This window comes from Spermophilus citellus, assembly GCF_964194105.1.
Source record: "Spermophilus citellus genome assembly, chromosome: 2".
NCBI classification, from domain to species: Eukaryota; Metazoa; Chordata; class Mammalia; order Rodentia; family Sciuridae; genus Spermophilus; species Spermophilus citellus.
The window spans coordinates 223,994,754-224,019,986 of record NC_138183.1 but is presented as its reverse complement, the minus strand read 5'-3'; the positions used below and the strand labels follow the sequence as shown (position 1 = coordinate 224,019,986).

At 33.0% G+C, this 25,233-nt stretch overlaps 1 protein-coding gene across 10 annotated transcripts in view; it reads left to right on the top strand.

Moving 5' to 3' along the window:
• Nucleotides 1-25,233, top strand: part of IMMP1L (inner mitochondrial membrane peptidase subunit 1) — a 71,261-nt gene that overhangs the window by 42,480 nt on the left and 3,548 nt on the right. For all 10 annotated transcript variants that reach the window (XM_081282077.1, XM_081282071.1, XM_081282078.1 and 7 more), the window contains one exon: nucleotides 3,414-3,540. In XM_081282077.1, the coding sequence (XP_081138203.1) occupies nucleotides 3,414-3,540 (127 nt within the window). The remainder of the gene's footprint in view (nucleotides 1-3,413; nucleotides 3,541-25,233) is intronic.

Below are 25,233 nucleotides of genomic sequence, written 5' to 3'. Positions count from 1 at the left end.
TTTTGTCTCAGAAAAACTATAAACTTGCTCTCATTAGCTGATATTTAGCTATGGTATAATAAATGGGCTTAGGCATTCCTCTTTCAGTATTCACCTTTGTTATACCCTACTTTGTATTCTTGGAAAAAATCATCAAAAAAAATAGCATAAAGCTGCCCTTTCCATTTATTGATATTTCACCAGCCCTAGTTTCTGCAGAAGAAACTAACTTTTAGTCAAGCTATATGATCTGACATGTTTCCTAGGAAATTGTGCAGATATTTTATATATAATAAATTCAAGAAACCCAATGGTAGAAATGGGAGTATAAAACAAAACATATGATAGGCCATATTCTAACTCCTCTTTCTTTTTTACTTATTTAAAAATAAGCTAATACAGTCTTTGCATTATGTGGTGCCTTTGCCTCATTGTAGCATGAAGACAAGTTTTTATTATATGTTAATGACATGATTTTACTCCTAATCCTTAAGCATTCTTAATGTAGTGCTGAACTTATTGGCTGAATAGTTTCTGAATGCAAGTGCCTCGATGTTATCTTATTTTTATATACTATTTGCATTCAGATAAGTAATACAAATAACTGAATTCAGTAAATTAAGATTCTTTGAGGGTTTCATTTTTATATTCTATTCATCCAGGGGTTCCATTATGTTTCAGGACATCTCAAAATCTGTCATTCATATAAAACATATCAAAGTAATTTTTAGAGCCAAGGCAATCAGTTGTTAACTTCCACTTTAAAAAATATTGTCCTGTAGAGTAGAGCAAGAGGATTGGTGAGGGAGGAGGGGAGGAAAAGGAAAGGTACTGGGGAATGAGAATGATCAAATTATGTTATGTGTATATATGGATATCATATATTGAATCCCACTATTATGTGTAATTATAAGGCACAAATGAAAAAAGAACAAAATATTTAATTTCCTGATTCTCTTATTTGTAACATAGAACTCTTAAGATTTCACAGGAATTGAGATATCCTTTTGCCTGTTTCAAAAGGTAGAATTGCCTTCCTTTAGGGATGGATAAAAGTCTGCATGTGTCATATCTGAAGCACATGAATCTCTTCTTCATCATCTGCACAGAAGACTAATACTTAAGATAGTCTTCTTTTACTGCTTGTTCTTTCAACAAATAGTAAATATGCACTTAATTTATAAGATGTGCTGTACATTATAAATAAGTGAAGACGAGTGAGCTATTAACATCTTTTCAAAAGCTTGCCATCTAGTAGGATAAAAAGGCTAATTAATTAATTAAATAATTGGTACCAGGGATTGAACTCAGGGGCACTTAACTACTGAGCAATATCCCCAGCCCTTTTAATATTTTATTTTGAGACAGAGTCTTGTAAAGTTGCTTAGGACCTAGCTAAATTGCTGAAACTGGTGTTGAACTTGTAATCCTCCTGCCTCAGCCTCTTGAGTCAGTGGAATTCAAGGCATGTGCTACTGCACCCAGCTAAAAAGAATATTTATAACTACAAATGAGAAAAGAAAATTTAATAGTTCTGTTAGGTTGCTTTTAAAACTCTTTTCTGAGAGCTGAGTCTAAAGGATATGTATTTTGATTAATCTCTACACCCATATCTGCCTAGATTACCAGAAATATATTCCACATTAACAATGATTTTTGTAAAAGCAGATTGACTAGCCAGGCATAATGGCACAGGGATGCTGAGTCAGGGAGATTGTAAGTTTGAGGCTAGCCTTTGTAAATTAGAACTTGTATCAAAATTTCAAAAAACGGTGGGGAGAGGATGTTGTTTAGGAATATAGCTCAGTGGGAGAGTGCCCCTGTGTTTAGTTCTTGGTATTGTAACAAAACAAAAACAGTTTGAATTATTGAATTATTTCTTTGCCATTTAATTGCACCATAATCGTTATCCTGATTATTTTATTGAAGAACTTTAGTTTCATAAAACACACATGGAAAGTTTCTTCCTCCAAAGCTGCCTCAAATCAGCTTTGATTGTGTGTTAAAATCTTTGTAAACTTGTTCATTGAAAGAATTCCATTGACATGGTTCTAGGTGTTTGGAAAGAGTTTATTCTATTTTCCAAAGAAGGCAATATCCATTGCCACCAAATTATAGAATTTATTTTTTTGATAAAATTTTCTTTTAACAATAGCCTCAAGTCATGAACATTGTACTATTTCTACATTTTCTGTAAAATTTCTGAGGAAGATGGTGTCTTTTATTTGGTTATGAATTCCTCTTTGATTTAGTTTTTTGGGAAATGTTCATCTTCCACTAAATTTTCTTTTATGAATTATGATTCCTATGTAATTAATCTTAGTTTTTTAATGACTTGGCTATCAAAAAATTTAGAATTCATTGTAATACTTATAATATTAGCAATAATTAGGTTTCTGATTTAACTATAATTTTCCTTTTATTACTATAGCTTTTGTGTGTTAACACAGTTTACATATTTCTCATTTTATGCAGAAAGAATATTGTGTTCTGTTTGGTTGGGGACATTAGTCCTATGTTCTTTGTCTCCAGTTTTTATTTTTTTTATTTTTGGTACCAGGGATTGAACCCAGGGGTGCTTAACTACTGAGCCACATCCCCAGCCTTTTTATGTATTTTATTTAGAGACAGGGTGTCACTGAGTTGCTTAGGGTCTCCCTAAATTGCTGAGACTGGTTTTGAACTTGTGATCCTCCTGCCTCAGTCTCCTGAGCCACTTAGGATTACAGGTGTGTGCCATCACGCCCAGTTTTTTTTTTCTGCTTTTTAAGATGTTTATTATTTTGTTATCATGTAGATTATTATTTCTTTCATGAATTATGCTTTCCATGTGATCAGACCTATACTGATTATTTTTATATATGATATTACATTTTTGAAGCATATAGCTGCTCAGCTCTTAGCATTGTATTTGGTAGTGTCTTTTTTTCCCCCCTTCAAATGTAAGTACTTTATACTATATATTATAAATTATATGGGTTACATAACTTCCATGCTGATCTCTAGGAAAACATAGATAATGTTTCTACCTTGTCAGTGCTCTGGTATCAGTCAGTGCTGGGAGGTAAAATTAATTAGTTTGGTGGTATTTTTATGGAATTATTTTTCCATTGTTTTGGTTCTAAAAATTTGGATACAGAAATAAAACATAGTTGATGTGGTGCAAAAAGGATAATAATTATAGGAGTTTTTAAAAATGTAGAATCTTCCAAAATTACTAGAAATCACATGAATTTTTCCATTACAATCATTGGATTCTGACTCAAGTCAGTTATAAGGGTTCTTAAAGTTGGTAAATACATGAGAGGGTCAGTAGTAGAGGATAGGGTGTGTCTGTCTCTAAGTTGCCTTATAAAATTATTAAAGCAATACCGTGCATGTGTTTGTGCTTAGTATATAATACTGGTATTTCTTTGACCTTTTTTCCCCCCCAGAGGTGACATTGTGATTGCAAAAAGCCCGAGTGATCCAAAATCAAATATTTGTAAAAGAGTAATTGGTTTGGAAGGAGACAAAATCCTCACCACTAGTCCATCAGATTTCTTTAAAAGCCATATTTATGTAAGTAATATTTCAATTATGTTATTCATTGGTATCAGAGTTGATTAATATTAACAGAATACAATGAAAAAAGAAAATAACTTTTATTCGTATTTTAAATATAAGAAAAAATGTTGTGTCCAATCAAATTTAAGTATATCAGGAATAATTTGGCCATTATATTTCATATATTTTAGTTCCTTTTAAAACCCTATATAAATATCTCAGTTATACTTGTTACAAGCAGAATATACCAATGAATGCTAAATTATTGGACAAATATTTGAGGAGAAATAGGATAGCTGCATAGTCTCAAGAGTATCTCTTCTGGGATACTTAGTAGTAACTTCCAGGGGGAGAAACCTGTCAGACACCACCTGAGTTAAGTGATCAAGGTTAACTTCACCTACATCAAAACATATCAACAAAATGTTGTCCCTGAATTGAAATACCAAGAAAGGCATGTGACTTTTGTGATATTCTTACCAAAAAATCAAACAAATAAATCACAAAACCACAGTTAAATCACAAGAAAACCTAAATTGAGGGTCATTCTACAGTATACCTGACAAGTGCTTCTCAAAAAGGTCATGGGGCTGAGTGGTAGAGCACTTGCCTAGCACATGTGAGGCACTGGATTCATCCTCAGCATCACATAAAAAGATAGATAAATAAAATAAAGGTGTTGCGTTCATCTACAACTAAAAAAATATTTTAAAAAAATATCAAGGTCATAAAAAACAAGTAATGACTAAAGAACTGTCATAGATAGGAGGAGACTTAAAATCAATCTGAATTCCTGGCTTAGAAAGTTTTCTACTGATGAATGAATCAGACTAAGGTTCCTATGTTCATATATGAATACATGACCAGTCTAATTCCACATCATATTTTTTTTTTTTAAAGAGAGAGTGAGAGAGGAGAGAGAGAGAGAGAATTTTTAATATTTATTTTTTAGTTCTCGGCGGACACAACATCTTTGTTGGTATGTGGTGCTGAGGATCGAACCCGGGCCGCACGCATGCTAGGCGAGCGCGCTACCGCTTGAGCCACATCCCCAGCCCCTAATTCCACATCATATTCAACCACAAAAATGGATCTTAATTAGAATAAGTTATACTCTGTGTATGTGTATCAAAATATATTCTTCTGCCATGTATATCTAAAAAGAACAAATAAAAAACAAATTAATTGTATTGTAAGAAAAAAAAAGAAAGTTTCCTACTGAGTAATCAATGGAAAATCTGGCTAAATCAAATAAGGTCTGTAGTTTAATTTTTAAAAAGTCTTTTAAAAGTTTTTAGAATATAAGTTGTATATAAGCCACTTGCCTATTAGGTAAAAAAAAGAGTGCAAGAACAACAGAATGAAAGAATGACAAGCAGATATACTGTGGTAGCTTTTTTTTTATCACTCTGATGGCTTCTGTGACTGAACTTATAGGAAGAGTGAGACTTTGTTTACTTAGCTTATATTCTGCATACTTTAATAACTGTGACTTAATTTTCTCTTTAAATTTTGCATTGGTATAAAATTATTACTACAGCTGTTATGTTAACTAACTTTACTTCTGCTCATCCCTACTGTAAAGAAATAACTGAAGAGTAAAATTGTATTCAGTGTTAAAAATGTATTTTGAACTATGATAGCCTTTGATTGCCCTTTAAGCTTGATCAGTAAGATAACCTGTTATTTATTATCCATAATAGATGGACGGTATTATGGTATTATGGATATAGTATTATGTAAATATTTTTATGTTATTACCACAATACTAAAATACACAGTAATTGTTAGCTGATGATTATAATGTTGAAGATGATAGTATTAATGTCAGGTGATCTATTTTTCTGCTGTGGCTTTCATCATGAACACTGTATCCTTTTATTTTTCAAAAATGTCACTTTTCTATATGATTTTACCTTCATATAACTATTCTCATGAGATATTCTATTTACTTCTAAGTTGCTTTAGAAATTATGTACTTAAGATGAAAAATAGCTTTTTTATTGGTACATAATTATACATAATTGTAGGATTCATGATACCACATTCATATATGCATATAGTTTGATCAGTCTCATTCCCTAGTATATTCCCTTTCCATCTTCTTCTCCTTCCTTCATGAGCCTTGGTCTGCTCTACTGATCTCCCTTCTTTTATTATTGTTAATTATATTTTAATATACCACAATGAATCATTTATATATATCTAACATATATATATACACACATATATATGTATATATATATATATATATGTGAATGATAATGGTGGATGAAATCTACCAAATTATGCTGTCTATATATAAATACGCCACAATAAATCATTCATCTATATACGAATGACACAGATATCTAACATGTATACCTAGCATTATTTGGTGGATTTCAATCCCCAGTATTTCCCCATGCCTTCCTATCCTCTATCCCTCTTGATCCTCTCTTCCTTTTCTTTTTGTGAGATTCCTCCTCTGCCTTTTTTTTAATATCCAGAAATAATTTTGTCCAGACAGAACAAAACAATAAACAATAGCATCATCTATGTACTTAAATACCTTTATTGTTATTTTCTTTGTGAGAGTTAGAAAATGTCAGGACAGAATGGTTTAGATAAAGTCTCTACTAAGGAATGAGAGAAGATTCCCAGAGGACTGTGAGATGTAAATTTTTAAAATATTCTATTTAAGGAAGCTGTTCATCAAGTTTTGTATATGTTTAACAAATGGACAAATTAGAGAACACTGCCATTTTGTTCTAAGTTATTCCATTTACTTTCATTGACATTTATTAGTGTATAATACATAATTGAAATAATGTTGGTTAACACTCATTATATACTTACTCTAAACTGTTAAAACTCTTTACAAAGGTTAAATTATTTAATTATTACAATAGCAACCCAATGAGTTAGGTATTAGTATTTGGCTGAAAGGAAAAGTAAACAACAGGGGGTTAAATAAATCACCCAATTTCAAGCAGTAAGAAGAGTTGGGTTTCAAACACCAGTAGTCTGGCTCCAGAATCTGTACTCCTCACCATGCCATTGCTTCTTCTCCCTGAATATCCTTTATCTAATTATTATTTCTACTCCATTTCATCAAATTGTACTTCCCTTAAAATATATTTGTTTCTGTTATTTCAAAAACAAAGGGATCTAATTCTGATCAGTACCAGTACTGGTTCTGAGAGAGAAGATTATAATGTTGAAGATGAAAGTATTAATGTCAGTTTCACTAGGCTGGGTTATTCAAGCAATAAGAATTGTGTAGCTGTTACAGAACCATTTTAGCAAATGTCTCTCATTTTATTAATCACCATTAATAAAAGTGATTTATAACAAAAATTCATTTAAGTTCGGAAAACTCTGAAAAGACATCCAAAACTATTTGCAGGATCTGTCTCTCTAGAGTGTTCCCTTTTTCAGTTATCACAGAAGCATGCTGGTGCTGCATTTTTTAAAGTGGGGTTTTTCACCTTATTTTAGGAAAAAAAATATTATTTTAAAGATGAAGACACTACTATTTAGATCCTGGTTGAACTGTATAGTAAAGATGATTAATATGAAATGTGTTTTGAATTCCAGGCCAAAAAAAAATTATTCTTGTATATAGGTACTTCAGAAAGCAAAACACCAAGATTGTCCTTTGGAGCCTAGACTACAGAGTTTAGCATATGAAAGAAATAGCATTGTTTGTAAGTTGTCAAAAAAGGATGTAAACAGATCATTGGTTAAGTGGTGTGGAATCATCATTCCAGAGTTTAAATAGTCTATGCTGCAAGCAACACTTATAAACCAGATTTATTTTTTTTTTACATTAAATATTTAGAGTTGCAGTCTATGTTAAGGTGCTAGTTCAGTTGGTTTGGCTTATTTTGATGTTACTAAGATTAATGATTCTCTCTTTGGGTTATGGGCTGAGTATTGACTACTCAGATGTGAATTAAGTTCGTAACTCTTAAGATAAATAATATAATCAGCTCAAATATCTTGAATATCTTTCTTTTCTCTATATGCTACAGGGATTCCTCACCTTGCTTCTAGAAGCCACTACTTTACCAAAAAATGATTTAGGCCAGGTGCAGTAGTGCATGACTTGTAATCCCAGCATTTTGGGAGGCTGAGGCAAGAGGATCACAAGTTTGAAGCCAGCCTCAGTAAGTTAGCAAGGCTATAAGCAAATCAGTGAGATCCTGACTCTAAATAAAATACAAATATAACACCCCACCTCCAGCTGGAGGTGTGTCTCAGTAGTTAAGTCCCTCATACTGCATCCCCGCCCCCGCCCCCAAAAAAATTTAGTGGGAAATTCGGAGCATTGAGCAAATAGGAAATAAAATGAATTGGCATTCTCATACTGGTTTGCTTAGTAGGCAAAAGATAAAGTAAAAACCTGTTTAATTCCCCTAGGGAAGAGAGGGCCAGAACTTAGAAAGTATATAGTAACATTTTATTATAAAGCTAATGGAGAGAAGAACACTTTATAATATTTATGAGGATAATATTTATTGTGTGGTAGAGCTGTGAATTTTAGTTAATTCATAATACAACTGTGGAATACTTAGGTATTTTGAAATATAGTAAATCCCTGTCAGCAAATATACTGTAAATTCTCCCCTCTAAACAAGCAAACATGCTAGATACCACATCCTCCTATATGATGAAAGAGATGTATATATTTACTCATCCCACTCTTAAGCCTTATATACTCTCTTAAACTCATACTAGTTAGATTTTGGTCCCCATCACTTTGAATAGTTCTTAGTAAAGTCTCCAATGACTTCTTCATTATCTGTCCAGTGAGCAAATTTTATTCCTCATCTTACTGTCTAGTTAGCATTTGAAATCATTGTTCTTGAAACCTGGTGTTATGATTTGGATATGAGGTGTCCCCTAAAAGCTCACATGTGAGATAATGCAAGGAAATTTAGAGGAGAAATGATTGGGTTGTGAGAGTCTTAACTGGAGGCAGCTGGTGGTGTGGCTATAGAAAATGGTTATTTAGGGGCATGGCTATGGGATATATATTTTGTATCTGGACAGTGGAGTCTCTCTATTTGCTTCCTGATGATGTGAACTGCTTCTCTGCCACGCTCTCTGCCATGATGTTCTGTCTCACCTTGAGCTCCAAGGAATGAAGCTGGCCTTCTATGGACTAAGACTCTGAAACAGTGAGCCCTAAAATAAACTTTTCCTTATCTACAGTTGTTCTGGCCAGATCTTTTAGTCACAGCAGCAAAAAAGCTGACTAAAACTTCTGGTTTCACTTAGTTTTGGGGTACTTCTCTAGGTTTTCTTGCTGTATATCTAACTGCTTCTTCTGAGTTTCCTTTGTTGATTCTTCCCCAGATCCCCAAATTGGAAACCTCCAAGTGACTAAGTGACTAAGGGAGTAACTAAGGTTTCATATTTTAAACTTCTTCTCTTGTTTATATACATTTACACTTTAGGTGACCTCATCTGGTCTCATGGTTTTAAGTATCATCTAACTTACTCTCATATTTATCTTAACTACAGCCTCTTACCTGAATTCAAGAACTATGTATCTAATTTTTTAATATTTCTACTTTAGTAGATAACAGTCATCTCTAACTTCCTATGGTTGTCTCTAACTTAACACGGTCATCTCAAAATTATAAAGTCCAAAACAAAATTCTGATTTTTCTCTTCCACACAGATTCCTTCCATATACTTCCCAATTTAACAGTCTTCTGGTTATGCAGGCCTTTGGACTTGATTCTTTTCCTCTTTTACCATCCACCAAATGCATTAGATAATCATGTGTTTACCTTCTAAATATAATCAGATTCAGACTATGTCTTGTCATGGTCACTCACTACTGATATCCTGGTAGAAGACCAACTCATCTCTTTTTTTTTGTTGCAATAATAATTTATAATAATAATAAATAATAATAATTTCTGACTGCTCTCTTTGCTAATCCCTTTCCCATTTTCCTGCTCTCTGCTTCTACTATTATTAATTGATGTGATCCTTTTTAATGCTGAGGCTTTTTAAGAGCCATTTTGTCACTCTTATTTTCAAAGATCCATGTGGTTCTAGTTCCCCTTTCACTTGTAATAAAAAAATGTTGGTCTTCCAACAATTAAAAATGTTGTATTCCTCCTGCTGCCTTTCTTGCAATCTAAAGTTTTACTGAAACATAGTTATGTTCATTCACTTACTTATTGTTTGTGTCTGAGTTGAGTAGTTGTGACAAAAATTATATGGTCCACAAGGCTTGGAGTACTTACTGTCTGGTTCTTTTTTTTTTTTAAGAGAGAGTGAGAGAGGGGAGAGAGAGAGAGAGAGAGAGAGAGAGAGAGAGAGAGAGAATGAGAGAATTTTTAATATTTATTTTTTAGTTCTCGGCGGACACAACATCTTTGTTGGTATGTGGTGCTGAGGATCGAACCCGGGTCGCACGCATGCCAGGCGAGCGCGCTACCGCTTGAGCCACATCCCCAGCCCTACTGTCTGGTTCTTTACAGAAAAAAAAAAATTTGCTAACCTCTGCTCTAGAATATAAGGTTCTTAATAATAGGGACTTGTTTTGATTTTAGCTGAGTATCCAGCCTGTAAATCATGATTTTTGCATCTGTTATTTTAAAAATACTTGAAGGGTAAAAAAAAAATGAATATATGAATAGGGTCTGTGTTTTGTTTTTAGTTTCTGTTCTACTTCAGTTTCTTCTTAAAGACTTGCTTCTGAGCACATGAATGGTATTGTGACTTTTCAGAAAGATAGCTGTACCTGTATCTCACCATACCATATGCTACTCTGATTTGGCTCACCTGTGGTCATTCTAGTCTTCATAGAAGACTTGAAATTTGAGAGACTTCCAGCGACAAAGCTACCTGATCACCTGACATAATGGCAGATGAAAATCAAAGCAAATATTGAAAATATCTCAAAAGAACAGAGTGTACTAGAAGAACAAAGAACTGATCAAATGTTTATTTCCTTAAGCAATTCCTATCTGGACTTTTTTTTTATTAAGTAGACTAAAATTTATCTTACTATGAATTGACTTTGGGTACTGAACTTATTCTAAAATACATTTTCTTAAAAGATGGTGGGATTGAGCTATGCTGGGCCTATCTTAGTCTCATTTTGGGGAATGTTCCATGCTCTAGAAATGTTTTGGTGGTTTTGCTATGATGAAGGCTAAGTTGCTTTTGTAACATTCAGTGATTACACTCATTAGGTTGTGTGATAATAACAGTTTTCTGCATTTCAGTAGAAATGCATGTGCCTTTGAACTTATTTAACTACTATACTATTTTGTTCTTTTGAACTTCTAATGGATTGATAGATAAATGGTGGATAAAGTTGTTACTAAAGTTTGTAAACTTCTTTAAGTATACACTTTGGCTTTCCAGTGTCTAATCATTGAAAAATTAAGAATAATTTTTTAATTCTTTCTAACATAACTTTATTTACTGAATTTTAGTTTCTCAAAACTAACTTGTACTGAAAATGGATATATGAATAAAATGTGATATGGCCATTTTACTATATTCCTATGATTACTGCATAGAGATCTTTTGCTGTTGTTAAAAGAACATGCCAGAAAAATTATGATTTTACATTTACTCTAAAACTTTCAAAAGTATCAGGTTATTTAAGGCTTTTTGGTCGTCCCTTATACCACAGATTTCAGTGTTATACAGAAAAATGAGTGTTCATCAAATGATAGTCTACAACCAGGCTGGAGTGATGGTAGGTGAACAGGAAATATAGTATCTTTCTTTGTGAATTATAGGTTACATTAACAACAATATCATTATTGTTATTGACAGAAATGTAAGAAATAGAGACAATTTTTACATTTCAGAAAGAACTGATTAAATGTTCTCAAGATGTACTAAAGATATAATGTTGTTAAAAGTTGGAAGTTGGAAATGCAATAATATGGCGATAATAAGGCTGTTTTACAGTATATTAGAAAATATTTAAATAAAATTGATTGACAACCTGAAAAACAATCTCACTAATTAGACAGCATTAGAAAATGGTCACTCTATAGCTAACACTAATAGTCCTTTAAGGTGTACTGTGTATTTAGGATACAGTTCAAATCCCTGAATAGCCTAATGCTATTTTTCTGTTTGTTTAAGTGTCATTTACCTTAACTAAAAGTCACAACCATCTGGTCTTCTATTACCACTTGTATTATAAACAGAAAAAGTACTTATGTGTTAGGGAGAGGAATCATCAGATTTGAAAGGGCTTATTATAAGCTGCTGATACACTGAATCCTTATGTCATTTAAGTAGAAGAACTGCCTAATAATGTCACTTATTATAACTAGGATATCTAAACAAGGGACTAGCTTTTTGCAAACTGGAGTGATAAAAACCTGTGCTGCATATCCATTTCTCAGCAACAGCTCCCAGGATAATCAATCACAGCATACTGCTAATGCCTTGATTGTAGCTGATGTAGAGGAAATATGTTTACTCTTTTGCTAAAGTGAAGTTCACAGCGGAGATGACATGACTTTTTCATCCTATAGCTAACACAATTCTGAAGATAAATTTGACTTATTGTTTACTAATCTGAGGTGTTTTCATTAAGATATTAACGCTAAGAATGTTCTTTGAGGCCCCTAAATTCAAACATTTTTTGATGTGTTCTCAGAACATTTCCATAATAATTTGAGGTTTCTTTAATAATATGTAGTTTATAGAATTTTGTAGTACTATTTTATTTTTGTATGTTTGAAAATATGTGTATGTATATATGAAGATCAACATTTCTACTAAGAGAGTAGCAAATTACCTGAAATTAATGTTTCACCTACAAATATTTTAACCAAAGTTGGAAAGTCAGAGCAACAGGTGCAAATCTAGGGAGGCAGAATGCAATTCTGCAAAATATATATATATTTATTTTTATTTTAACTTATGTGAGACCCCTTTATTTTAAGTTTGCCTAAAACTAATTGAGAGAAATGAAGAAAGACTAAAATTGTAACACTGCTGTTTAACATAGGCATCTGACCTGACTCCAAACTCCATTAGTAGTAAAGAGAATACATTCCAGGTGTCACGTGGCTTCCTAATCTGATATAATCATCTTTACTGGGTCTGCTGGAGAAGCTGCTGTTGACTAGGTGGAAGATGTACAAATGTCTTAGAATAAGCAACTAAATTAAATTCTGTGTTATCATGTTTGTTAATTAAAATTTGACAAAATTAACTGTAGTTTCCATGATCTGTTCAGTTTTAGCTCATAACACTATTCTTACTTTACCAAGCCCATCTTTCCCATAAAATAAGAATAGAAAAGAAGGCTTCATATTTTTTAAAAGCAGGTATGCATGTTATAAAACTATTGCAGATATTAACTAACAAGAAATCACTGGCATTACAAGTCATTTACTGCCAACCCAGAGATTATTTTCCTTCCGGGTTAGGATTTTCTTAAGTACTTTAAGAGATGGTACAAATCACTTCATATGGCACAACTACTGCTTGCGTCCCACCAAACACACACGCAGAACCAACAGGGAAAGGAGACTAAGCAATATTTAAGGATATATAACTATAGATGTGAATAATTTAAAGTTCTGATATGTAATTTGAAATTTTCACCTACTTCATACCTGTACATTAAGTGTATAAACTTCTAAATTCATAAGTGTTTAAGAAATCTGGGTTGTCTGAAGAGACTTGAAATTTGACCAGACTTTCCTATTTTAAGAAAATCAAAATAAGTCTAGGGACATAGACTGATAAGGACTTCTGGCCCCTAACCAGTCCCAATATTGAGGCATCTTCCTTAATAAGGCCACGTGAGGAGCAGCCAGACCACTGGACTTGTGAGAAGAGGGTAACAGGGAGGGATGGGAAAAAATACTTAAATGGCCTTCAAGAGACTATACGAATAGGCCACATTTGTCAAACATTAACCTCTCAACTTTTTAAAAATTTCTATGTGTATTCATTAATTCCAAAACATTTATTAAGCATGTACTTGAGGGTCAGCATGTGAGGTTCTTTCCCTCAGTGATGTCCAACAGAACTTTTTGAAATAATGAAGATATTCTGTATCTGCAGTGTACAGTAATTGTAGCCACTAGGCACATATTGCTCTTGGCACATATTGCTCTTGGCCCGTATTGTGGATGAGGAACTGAATTCTCAACTTCTTATATAATTCTAAAATATAAAAAGTCACAGGTGTGACTATTGGCCACTGTATTGGACAGTACAACTTTAGAAGTTTGCAGTCAAGTTGGAAGAGCAAGGAATTACAATATGGTATAATCGTATTGTGTATAGAGAGCTATGATAAACACCAGGATGTTTTTCCAGAGTGGAGTTAGATAAAATCATTCCAAACAAAGGAGGTGAAATCTGAATTAAAGCTTAAAGAATAAGTAGAGTTAGCTAAAGCAAGCAGCATATTTCTGAAGACCTAAAAGTGAGAATGTAGTGATCTACTTTGGGGACCTGCCAAATATAAGCTCCTATGTGTGGAACATATTTTGGATGGAGTGGACAGCAAAAGAGAAAAAATATAAGGTAAACACAGTTGCTTGTATGGCTCAAGCAGGGGGAGAATATGATCAGGCATAGTTTTTAAGTGATCACTCTGATATTAATATAGACCAATAGAGGATGGTTTGGAGTAGAAGACCCTGGAGGCATGGAGACCAGTTAATAGGCTGTGAATGATGCATAACTGAGATAATAACATCATGAATAGAAGGAAGTAGGAAGATTACAGGAAAGATTAAAGAACTCTCTAGATGAGATTGGTTGCTGGAAGAAAGGGATACTGGAAGGGCTTAAAAATGACACCCACATTATTAGCTTTAGCAACAGAGGGAGGTGGTTCAATAGAAGAGGGAAAATTTAGGAAATGAAAAGATACATTCAATTTTGGAAAAGTTAGAACTCCTAAAAGCATAAGCTAGATTGTATTTTAATTAAATTATTTGAGCAAGTGGCGGAAAAACATTGTCTTCCCAAAATGATACCTAGATGCTTTGCTAGTCCTTTCTTGATGTCTGTAATTTGGTTTTATGATCCCACCGTCAAAACAATGTTTTGATGCTTTCAGCCCAAGGACATCAATCTTTTAGTTTTTTAAAATTTTCATCTACTCTCTTTGTGCATCATCACAAAAAAATGTCGTCTGCCATTCACCTGCTTAATTTGCAATTTTGTATTCACAAAGCTCCATTTCATCCTAAATAATTTGCAGGAATTGGAGCATTGGAATTTTGTTTTGATGAATAAAACACATGTAGAAATATCAAAGAAATACGTACAAAAATGCCTTTTTTTTATAAAAGTATCCATAACATCAAGTACAAAAAGCCCTACCTACTTAATTTTAATCATTTCCTTTTTTTCAGTATAGACTTTTTTTTTTTTTATTGGTGACCTATTTCTAATACTGTTTCAGACATAAATCTGTTTTCAGATCACTTTATATTGAGCAGTTACGCAAAGGGACAATAAGATATTGAAAAGAACTATAGAGATTAATCCATAGCAATAAATCTGTATAGGGATGGTTTCAAACTTTGGGAAGAGTTATGCCAAATGTCATGAAGAAACTTTAGGTACAGCTATATCAGTACATATTTTTATAGTATGCATTTCGTTTACCTACTATTTTGGATTATTTTTTAAATCAAGTGTCATGAACATTGATTTCTTAAACAGAAAATATTTTCCAATCCAATGTTTTTGAGTCAACATATATATAAAGTTATATTTATTTGGAAACTATTAGCATAACAGTGACTTAAAGTCAGAGACATGAAAATTGCCTATGAATCTTCACACAAAGCAATTATTACCAGATAACCAGGAAATTATATCTAACAACTTAGATCCTAACATGAAAGATCCTACTTACTTAGGTATTTTAATAGTATTTAATTACATTATAGGAATTTGTAGTTAAGGTGTAAGACATTTTTTTCCCCACTTAAAATAATAAGAAAAATACTCCCATTGGTGTGATGCTGGAAAAAGTATATTTTATATTAAATATCTGTTAATCCTCTATTTACATCTTTAAAATTTGCCATTTACATGATTATATCAATTGTACCAGAATTTCTCAATACTTACTTTTTCTTCTCAACCTCCTTCTCCTCCTCCTTCTAAGTTTCCAAATAAGAGAGAATTTGAATTGTGATAGTTGAATTTCTCTACCTGTTTACATTGCTGAACATAATGTCTTCCAATTCCATTTTTTTCCCATAAATTACAGAATTTCTTTCTTATTTATGACTGAATAATATTTCATTATGTACATATACCTCATTTAAAAAATTCATTCACCTGATGATAAGCACTTGGGAAGACTCTTGACTTTGTGTAAATAAAGCCACAATAAAAATTGGTATGAAGGTAACTCTATACAACTTCATTTCATTCAGATATATGCTAAAGAGTAGTACAGCTGGATCATTTGACATTGAACTATTTTTTTGAGAACCAGATGTTATTTTTCATTAGAGCCAAACTTATTATTTTAATACTTACCACTATGTTTAACTATACTCTGAAATACCCTGTGTTGCATTTAGACTCATCTTTTGTAATGAGAACAAGGGTATTTCAAGCTATATTAAAATGAAAATGCAGACTTAGACTGAGAGTATAAAACACTTCTAAGTACTAATCCCAAAACAGAGCAGGCATCATTGTATTTAAAAATAGAACAAAAGTAAGAAGATAAACATCATTGTTTAAGAAGGGGATTTCAGAATTATATGGCTTCCATACCAACCCTTTTCCCCTTCTTCCACCTCCTTGCTGAAATTGGTAAATGTTTTGAAGCTGATAATTCATAAGGAAGGGCCTAAGCATTCTATATTTAAGAAACATTGACAATGATGCCTATTAAAAGAATAAAAATGTCTTTACTATCAACCTTGGATGGTCTGATCTTAAAGACTGAATTTCATTAAATCAATTTCCATAATAGGCACTTATTCACAATTGATGCATGTTTTTTAATTACTCTTAGATTCAGTTCAAAGACTTGGCTAGAACCAGAGCTACATGATTAAATACAGTATAAAAGAAAATAACCAAAAACATAAAATAAAATTGCAAAGCACAGTTCAATTTTCAGAGAATGGGTAGATTGCTTAGGAAGTAGGAAAAAAGCAAGACTAGCAGGCCTCATTCACACCAGCAGCTGGAATAACTGCTAGTATGAGCTCTTACTGACTACCCAAGAGATGCCGAGAGACCGATGTGTTACTTCATTTGGTTTTCACGATAATCTGTAAGATATTTTTCTCACTTGTATAGATGAGGTTTAAATGGGTATTTAACTAGTAGGTTGGAGAGCTGCATTTGGGACTTGGGACTGTGATTCTGTGGACTGTATTTTTAACCATTATCTTAACCCATCATAGATCAGTACTCTGGCTGGATGGAAGTACTGAGTACTTAAAGGGGATAAGATGAAGGAGCTTAGTTTGTTAAAGCTGTGCGAATAAGCAAGTCAAGTCTTAAAATTTAAGCTTTAAACTTAATAATGAAAGAGAACTTTTACTAAAGTATATCCCCCAATCATAGTCTAGATCTGTAGTTGCCCAACAAAACTTTTGTGTAAATTCCTCTCTGGTGATGACTGATTTTGAAACTAAGGTGACACCATTTTTAAATAGATAAGGGGAATAATAGTCGGCAAGAATGACATGAGTAGGATCACATTATCAGACAGAATTCAAAAGGGAATAAAAACAAGCAGGACTGCATAGGAATAGTACCCACTGAAATGATCAATTTATTAACTATTCCATACCTGGTCCTTAAAAATGTAATATTTTAATCATGTGTCAAGCATATGGAAGCACTTCTCTCAGGTCTCCAAATATACCACTGCCTCAATTAACTGAGACAGAATAGATAAGAAGTAATAGCAAGAAGAGTGTCAATGAAAATATAATATGTAGTGAAATTTGTCCTTGAGTTTACTTTCAGAGATTCCTGTAACTGGCACTTGAGACACTCTCATTTTTTAAAACTAAATTTTAATAATGTTTTCTAAGCTTTGTATTCCAAAAAGTTCTTCTAATTTACTGCCTCCAGGGATTTAGTTCTTCTCTTTTTTATGTGTTTTTGTTTACAAACTTTTGCTCTTATTGGAAGGGTAAACTCTAAAATTATTTATGGGTGTTTCTAATTTCACTGTTACCCAAGTCAAATACTAAACTTAAAGCAATCCCATTAGAATAGTTTTATTAATAAATTACTTCATTTTCCAAATACTAGTCCATGTGCATGGGGTCTTACCATGGTCACATTTTATTTATATATGTCATGATTAAACAGAATATGCATTAGCTTATTATTATAGTGGAATAGTAATTTTACTTAATACTACATACTTGGAAAATAATAACATAAAAAAACAATTATATGGGTATTAATTGTTAGAATACAGTAACATCTTATGAACGTACATTCTTCATACGGATATTTTCCTCAGGCAAGGAAACTGTATATTGTATATTTCAGATCATTTCTTTATACACAAAATCTTTAAAATATGTGTATAAAATGAAGTACTTTTGACTGAGGTGTCATTGATAGATCACTTCCATTTGCTTTTGCCGAAAAGCAGCAACAAGGCTTTATCTGAACACTTTCATGGAATGTGTATGCCTGTTTTTCCTATGCATTACAGGAAAAGGAAAAACTAATCATGTAAAAAAGGATTCTGAAAAGTTTTTCTTGTATGATTTGTGTTTCCTTCATGACTACCTTTCCCTTTTCTTCTGTAGTTGGTTTAAGAGTCAGATACAGCCAGTGCACATCTACCTTTGCTGTTTATAAATTGTAAAATATTTGGCAAATAAAGGGTTGATTAAAAATCAATCTTTCCTTAGGATTTTATGTGTTTTGAAATACTTGAAAGGCCAAATACACAAATATCTTACATTTAGTCAGAACTTTTTCTTAATTAGGTGCTTTTTGGTTAATCAGATAAATGAATTTGATTCTAGTTTAGTAAATGTGTTATTTGATATTGTGGACACTTTCATCAGATTTCACTTGAATCAAGAAAGGTAACACCTGTGGGTTTCCTCACAAAAGACTCTTTTGTTAAATGGACTCCCGCAGGCCATGAGGCAATTACATTTGTTGCTTGTATTTTAAAAAGAGGCACTTTAGACTTCCGTAAACATAGCTGAGAACTAGAAGCTGGATTCTTTTGTCTAGTCCTAAGATTATGTTTTATCATAGGTCAGGAAGTAAACCTCTGACACAGAAATGGAAAAATCGAGTCATTTAGGTGTTTAATGTTTTAAATTTTAGCTCTAAAGTTAGCTATATCTGAGACAACAGGAAAATTCAGATTTGGCATTCATTGAAAACATTCATATATTCTTATTCAGACTTATGCATTTATTCAAAATGACATGGTAGATTTATAAGTTGTAAATAACAATTTTTGATTATAAGTAACATGAACAAAAGACACAGATTTAGGAATTTCCCTTTTGAGCCCTTTGCAAAACATGTATTTATTGTAGTGCATTTTAGCCTAGTTACAGCTTTTTAAAAAGAACATTTTAATGTACCCTCCTATTCTGTTCAAATTTTATTATAATATTGCTATGCAGTTCTCCTTTTTTTTCTTGTCTAGCTTGAATTTTCAACTTAATCTAACAGACAAGCTAGAAGGGAAAAGTTTTCTTTTGTTCCTGGCATTACTTTATATAAGTCACCAGTTTTGCACTTCAGACTTAAGCCAAAAACTTTATTTTGTTTTGTGTATGAAAAATTGAGTTCTCTACTAGACTTATATTTTAGAGATTTAGTGAAGATATTGCTAACTGTAGTCATGTACTTTTTCTTTACTAAGAAGCAAAGCCTAGTATATGTATGGATTGGAAATTAGGTCACTCTCTTTCCATACTACCAAAGAGCAAAAAGAAAGAAAATTCCATAAAGTTCCTCCTAGCTTTCTATTACATTATGATGAGAAATATTCCCGTGTCCCTTTTTTAAAAAAATACAGGTATCATTGAAAAGGTTACGCATTTTAAGATACACATGTTCGTATCTGTGTGTGTTGTTTGTATGTATACACTTTAAATTGTACAAATATGTACTATATCATAAAAATGTAAATTTTGTAACATAAATTATTTTTATCTTTATACCTAGTGTCTTTCAACTTAATTGACTGCATCATAAACATATTTCCATATGTTTGATTTTGTTTTTTAATCACTGTCTGTTGTATCAATGAACTACATTCAACTTCTGCCTAATGAAGAACATTTATACTATTGCTATTTTGAGGTGTAGACAGTACTATAATGAATTTGCTTCTTACTACACAGTTGCATACTGAGTTTGGCATATTTTTTCTGGACATTTTGGTAGGGAAAGGTAAAACAAAACCTGTAGGAAGTAGAAATGCCAAAGCACATTTCACATCAAAAAGTTTAGTCTTCAGCAAAATGACAAAATGATTCTCGTTTACATATTATAAAGTAAGCTTTTTTTTTTTTAAAGGCTTTAAAAATTAGGTAATTCAAACACCTGCTTGTGGCAATGACAGACTAGCTGGTGATGAACTTGCCCTCCTGCTCCATAGAAAACTGGATGATGTCTGTGGAACAAATATTTCCCATACATTGCACAGTAGGTAGTATGATGCTGTGATCCCTGAGAAAAAAAGATGAAGTACACATAAACTTGCCCCAACTTCTATTTGAAAGTAGTTTTCCAATCACAGTGCAAGCAGAGGAAATTAAGTCAAAGCACACATTTAATTGTTCAGTTGAGGAGACAGATAATGAGGACCAGGGATCCTTAAGTGGTTAAAATTTATGGATCAGACTACCAGGGCTGATCAGAGCTACAAAAAAAAATCTCCACAGCTCTACGCTGATATTCCATGGTTTGGAGCTGAATACTAAATTGTACTTGCCTGTGATAAAATTTGAGACCACCAACCTATAAACCTTACATTCCCAGAACTCACACAGGCCTGAAATATATTTGAGTTCTCACCAGCTATTGATTGTTGATAGGTAAGAATTCAGTAAAGACCCTAGAAGGATGATTCCTTAATAGTATAGCTAAATGAGACACAATCTAACAAACTTAAAAATCAGGGTTGAGGGGAACATAAGACAACAAAATCCATTCAACTAGTGAATGTTTAGCTAAATCACAAATTACTATGTGAAGAAGCAGGAAAATGCAACTCATATCCAGAAGTAAATTAATTAAATAGACCCATAAATGACAGAGATGATGGAATTAGCAGATAAGCATTGTAAAACACCAGTTCTAAAACTTTCAAGGATATAGAGGAAAAAGATGAAACAATGAGGAAAGATGGTAAATATAAGATAGAACCAAATGAAATTATTGCAGTTTGAGAATACATTATGAGATGGTCTTTACAGCAGATTAGAAACTGCAAAAGAAAAGATATTTGAATTTGAAGATAGCAATGAAAATTATACGAACTGAAGGAAGGAAAGCGTATAGGGAAAAAATGAATAGCCTAGGTAACTCATAAGATAGTATTAAAACAGATGAACAAATATGTTGTGGAAATTCTTTTTTTTTTTTTTTTAAAGGGAGAGAGAGAGAGAGAGAGAGAATTATTTATTTTAGTTCTCGGCGGACACAACATCTTTGTTGGTATGTGGTGCTGAGGATTGAACCCGGGCCGCACGCATGCCAGGCGAGCGCGGTACCGCTTGAGCCACATCCCCAGCCCATGTTGTGGAAATTCTAAGGTAATGGGTGAAAACAAGGTAATCTATATTTTCCCCCCACATTTGAACAAAACTATAAACTAGGAATCAAAGAAGTTTAAAGCCAGGCACAGTGGTACACTCCTCTATCCCAGCTCCTGGGAGGCTGAGACAGGAGGATCACAAGTTTGGGACCAAACCTGGGCAATCTCAAAACTAAAAGGGCCAGGGATGTAGCTTAGTGGCATTGGCCTAGCATGGCCCTAGGTTTAATCTTCAGTGAATGGTTAGGAGGGAGGAAAGAAAGGAAGAAGGGAAAATAAGTTCAGGTAAAAATATATACAAAAAAAATCAAACCAGGGAACATCATGATCAAATTGCAGAGAGGGGCAGGGGGCACAACACTATAAGACTTGAGAACAAGGAATCTCTACTGTCTATCCTCATAAATACAGAAAGACAGAAGACAATGAATTGATGCATGAGAGAAAATAACTTTCAATCTAGAATTCTATATCCCGTGAAAATATCTCTGAAAAATAGGATGAAGGAAAGGTATTTTCACAGAAAAATTCCAGAGAATTTTTAAGGCAGGTAAGAAATTCATTGCCAGCAGATAGCTGTACATTATAAGAAATGTTAAAGGATGTTCCTCAAACTGAAAGGCAATGATAGGAGATGGAAGTTTCAAGTCATAACAGAACAGAGAACATCAGAAATACTAATGCTAAATGTTTGGTTAAATATAAGTTTTTATTTCTTACTATGTTAGGGTTGAACCCTGGTCCTTGCATATGCTAGGCAAGTGTTCTACCTACTGAGCCACATTGCTGGCCCTTTTGTTTGTTTTCATATGAACTTAATGCTTGGCTAGTTAGACCTCATCACACTGAAATCATACACAACTTTTTTTTTTTTTTTTTTTTGTGGTGCTGGATATAAAACCTCGGGGTCTTGTGTAACTGCTCTACTACTAAGCCATATCCCAGCCTGTTTTTGTCTCTAAATTCTTTAAATACTGTTTTAAACAAACAACAGTGATAATTTATTGTGGGACTTGTAACATGGGTAGAAGCAAAAATGTTTGGCAAGTAGAGCGCAAACACCAGGGGACATAGATAGGGATGAAATTATAGTCATTGCTATTGTCCATGGGGGATTGATTCTAGAACCTCCCACAGACATGAAAATCTTTGGATGGTCTTTGTGAAATAGTGTTGTATCTGCATATAACCTACATGTTTTCTTCCTTAAACTTTAAGTGATTCCTACATTATGATACCTATTATTTAAGTGCAATGTCAATAGTTATGCTGTATTGCCTAGGGAATGACAAGGAAAAAAAAATCAGTATATGTTTGGTATAGATGCAAATTTTTTTTCCAAAATATTTTCAACCTCCAATTGGTTGAATCCACATATGCAGAACTCTGGATACAGAGGAACAACTGTATATTGTAAAATCCTTATATCTTACATGAAGCAATATGATATGTGAAGGTAATGACACCTCATGTGAAAGTGGACTGTGATTAAAGATTTGTACTGTTCTAAACCCTAGAACAGTAACTTCAGAAATAAGATGCATATTCTGCCAACAGAAGAAATAAAATGGAATTAAAAATCTACCCAATCAAAAAGAAAGAATGAGATTAGGAACAAAAATCAGATGCAATGGATACCTCACAATAGAGCTTATATATATACATAAAGCTAAAACTAAATCTTGTAGAAGAAATGTAGTGTATTCACAAATTGGGAGCAAGTAAAGATTTCTTAGGACACCAAAATATGGAAGATAATAGGAAAAAGATTATGAGTTGGCCCTCAGAAACATTAAAAATGTTTATCAAAAAAGTCATTTAAGGTACTAGGGTTACAGCTAAGTGATAAAGCACTTGCCTAGCATGTGTGAAGCACTGGGTTCAATCCTGAGCACTATGTAAAAATAAATAAAATAAAGGTACTGTGTCCAGCTATAACACAAAAGTCATTTAAGAAATAAATCCGGACTGGGAGAATATATTTGCAATTACTGTCCTAGGACTTGTATCCATGGTTTTATAAGGAACTCTTACAACAAGATGATAAATAACTCACTTTTAAAATGGCAAAAATATTTTAATGCACTTTACAATTGATGCACTAATAAGCATAAAAAAGTGCTTATCAGAGAAGTGCAAATTAATACCACAAGTAATACCCTTTGCCTACTAGAATAGCAAAAAATTTTTTTAAATCAACTCAGAGATGCAACAACAGGAATACAGCCAAACATTGCTTTAGGGAATATAAAATAATATGATTTTGAAAAAGTTTCATAGTTTCTTTTAAGGTAAAACATATATGCTAATAACCCAGAACTTATACCCCTATTTACTGAAAAGAAATAGACTTGTATGTGCATGTTCATAGGGCTTTATTTATAACAACCCCCAATTACAAACAACCCAAACAACCACCAACAACAATGCAGTTTGCAGTGCAGTACTATTCAGCTGTAAAAAAGAGCCAATGACAGACACATTCAGACTGGATTAATCATAAAATCTTGCCCGGTGAAAGAAGCCTGACACAAAATATATACTTTGCAAGTCCATTTAATGGAATTCAGAAACATGCAAACTAGTCTCTAATATCAAAGAAGTCTAGTTGTCTGAGCCTGGGTGTGGAGTTGGGAAGCTAATTACAAAGGAACAGAAGGAAACATTTTGATATAATAGAAATATTCTGTATCTTCTTCCCAATGAGGTGGTAGTTACCAGGGTGTGTACATATTGTATTCAAATTTAAAATGGGGTGCATTTTACTGTATATAAAAGTGTACTTGTGTGAAATTGACTCTTAAAGTGAAAGCATACACTCTTCTCCCTAGTGCCCAAAAGTTATATATTTCAAAAGTAGGATGATTTCAAACATGATGAATTTGCTACAGTAGACCATAATTGAAAAATCAGCGAAAGTGACTACTTTGATTTTTAAAGATCTGCATTTGGTTGTTTTCCTATTTAAAGAGAAGTTTTTTATGTGATTTTTTTTTACTTTTAAATTTTAATTTGCTATATATGACAGCAGAATGCATTATAATGCATATTGCACATATAGAGCACAATTTTTCATATCTCTGGTTGTACGCAAAGTAGAGTCACACCATTCGTGAGAATAAAATCATGGCATTTGCCGGTAAATGGATGGTTGGAGAATATAATGCTAAGTGAAGTTAGCCAGTCCCCCCAAAATGCAATCTCTTTTATCAAAACCAATCAAAATAGTGAAAATAAATGGAGTTGGAGAATATAATGCTAAGTGAAGTTAGCCAGTCCTAAAAAACCAAATACCAAATGTTTTCTCTGATTTAAAGATCGTGATTCATAATGTGGTTGGGGTGGGGGTATGGGAGAATTAGATGAACTCTAGATAGGGCAAAGGGGAGGGAGGAATGGGGAGGCGGTATGGGGGTAGTAAAGAGAAATTCTTGTTAGATGAAAGGTAATATCAGTGATCAGGTTGTTTTCTTGTTTTTGGTTTGTGTACTTAACATGAAGTGTTAAGTCCATGAGATGTATCATTCCTTTACTATAAATGGAGGCATGGTGTTGTAGTACCATGTATGAGCTTCAGAGGAGCAGATATATCATGTCACATATTTGAACCTATTTCTTCTATAAAACATCAGTAATAGCATTTCACAGGCTGTTTTAAGGATCCAATAAAATTAACTAAAAAATCCACATGTGGATGCTGATTTTATTCCTCCTCCCCTTGGTACCAACCCGGGCAATTAAGGACTAGATATAGAGAGCGTGGGTCACTTTCCTCCCCAAGGTTCCTGGTGATAAGTTCTGGGCTTCTTTCAGAAGATTCCTCTATTATTAATCTTACTGAGATACTTCAGTATTTTATTTCAATAATTTAAAAGAAATTTACCATAACTATCACAAAAGTAATCTTGGGTTTTATGCATGGTAGGCAAGTGCTTTACTACTGAGCTACATTC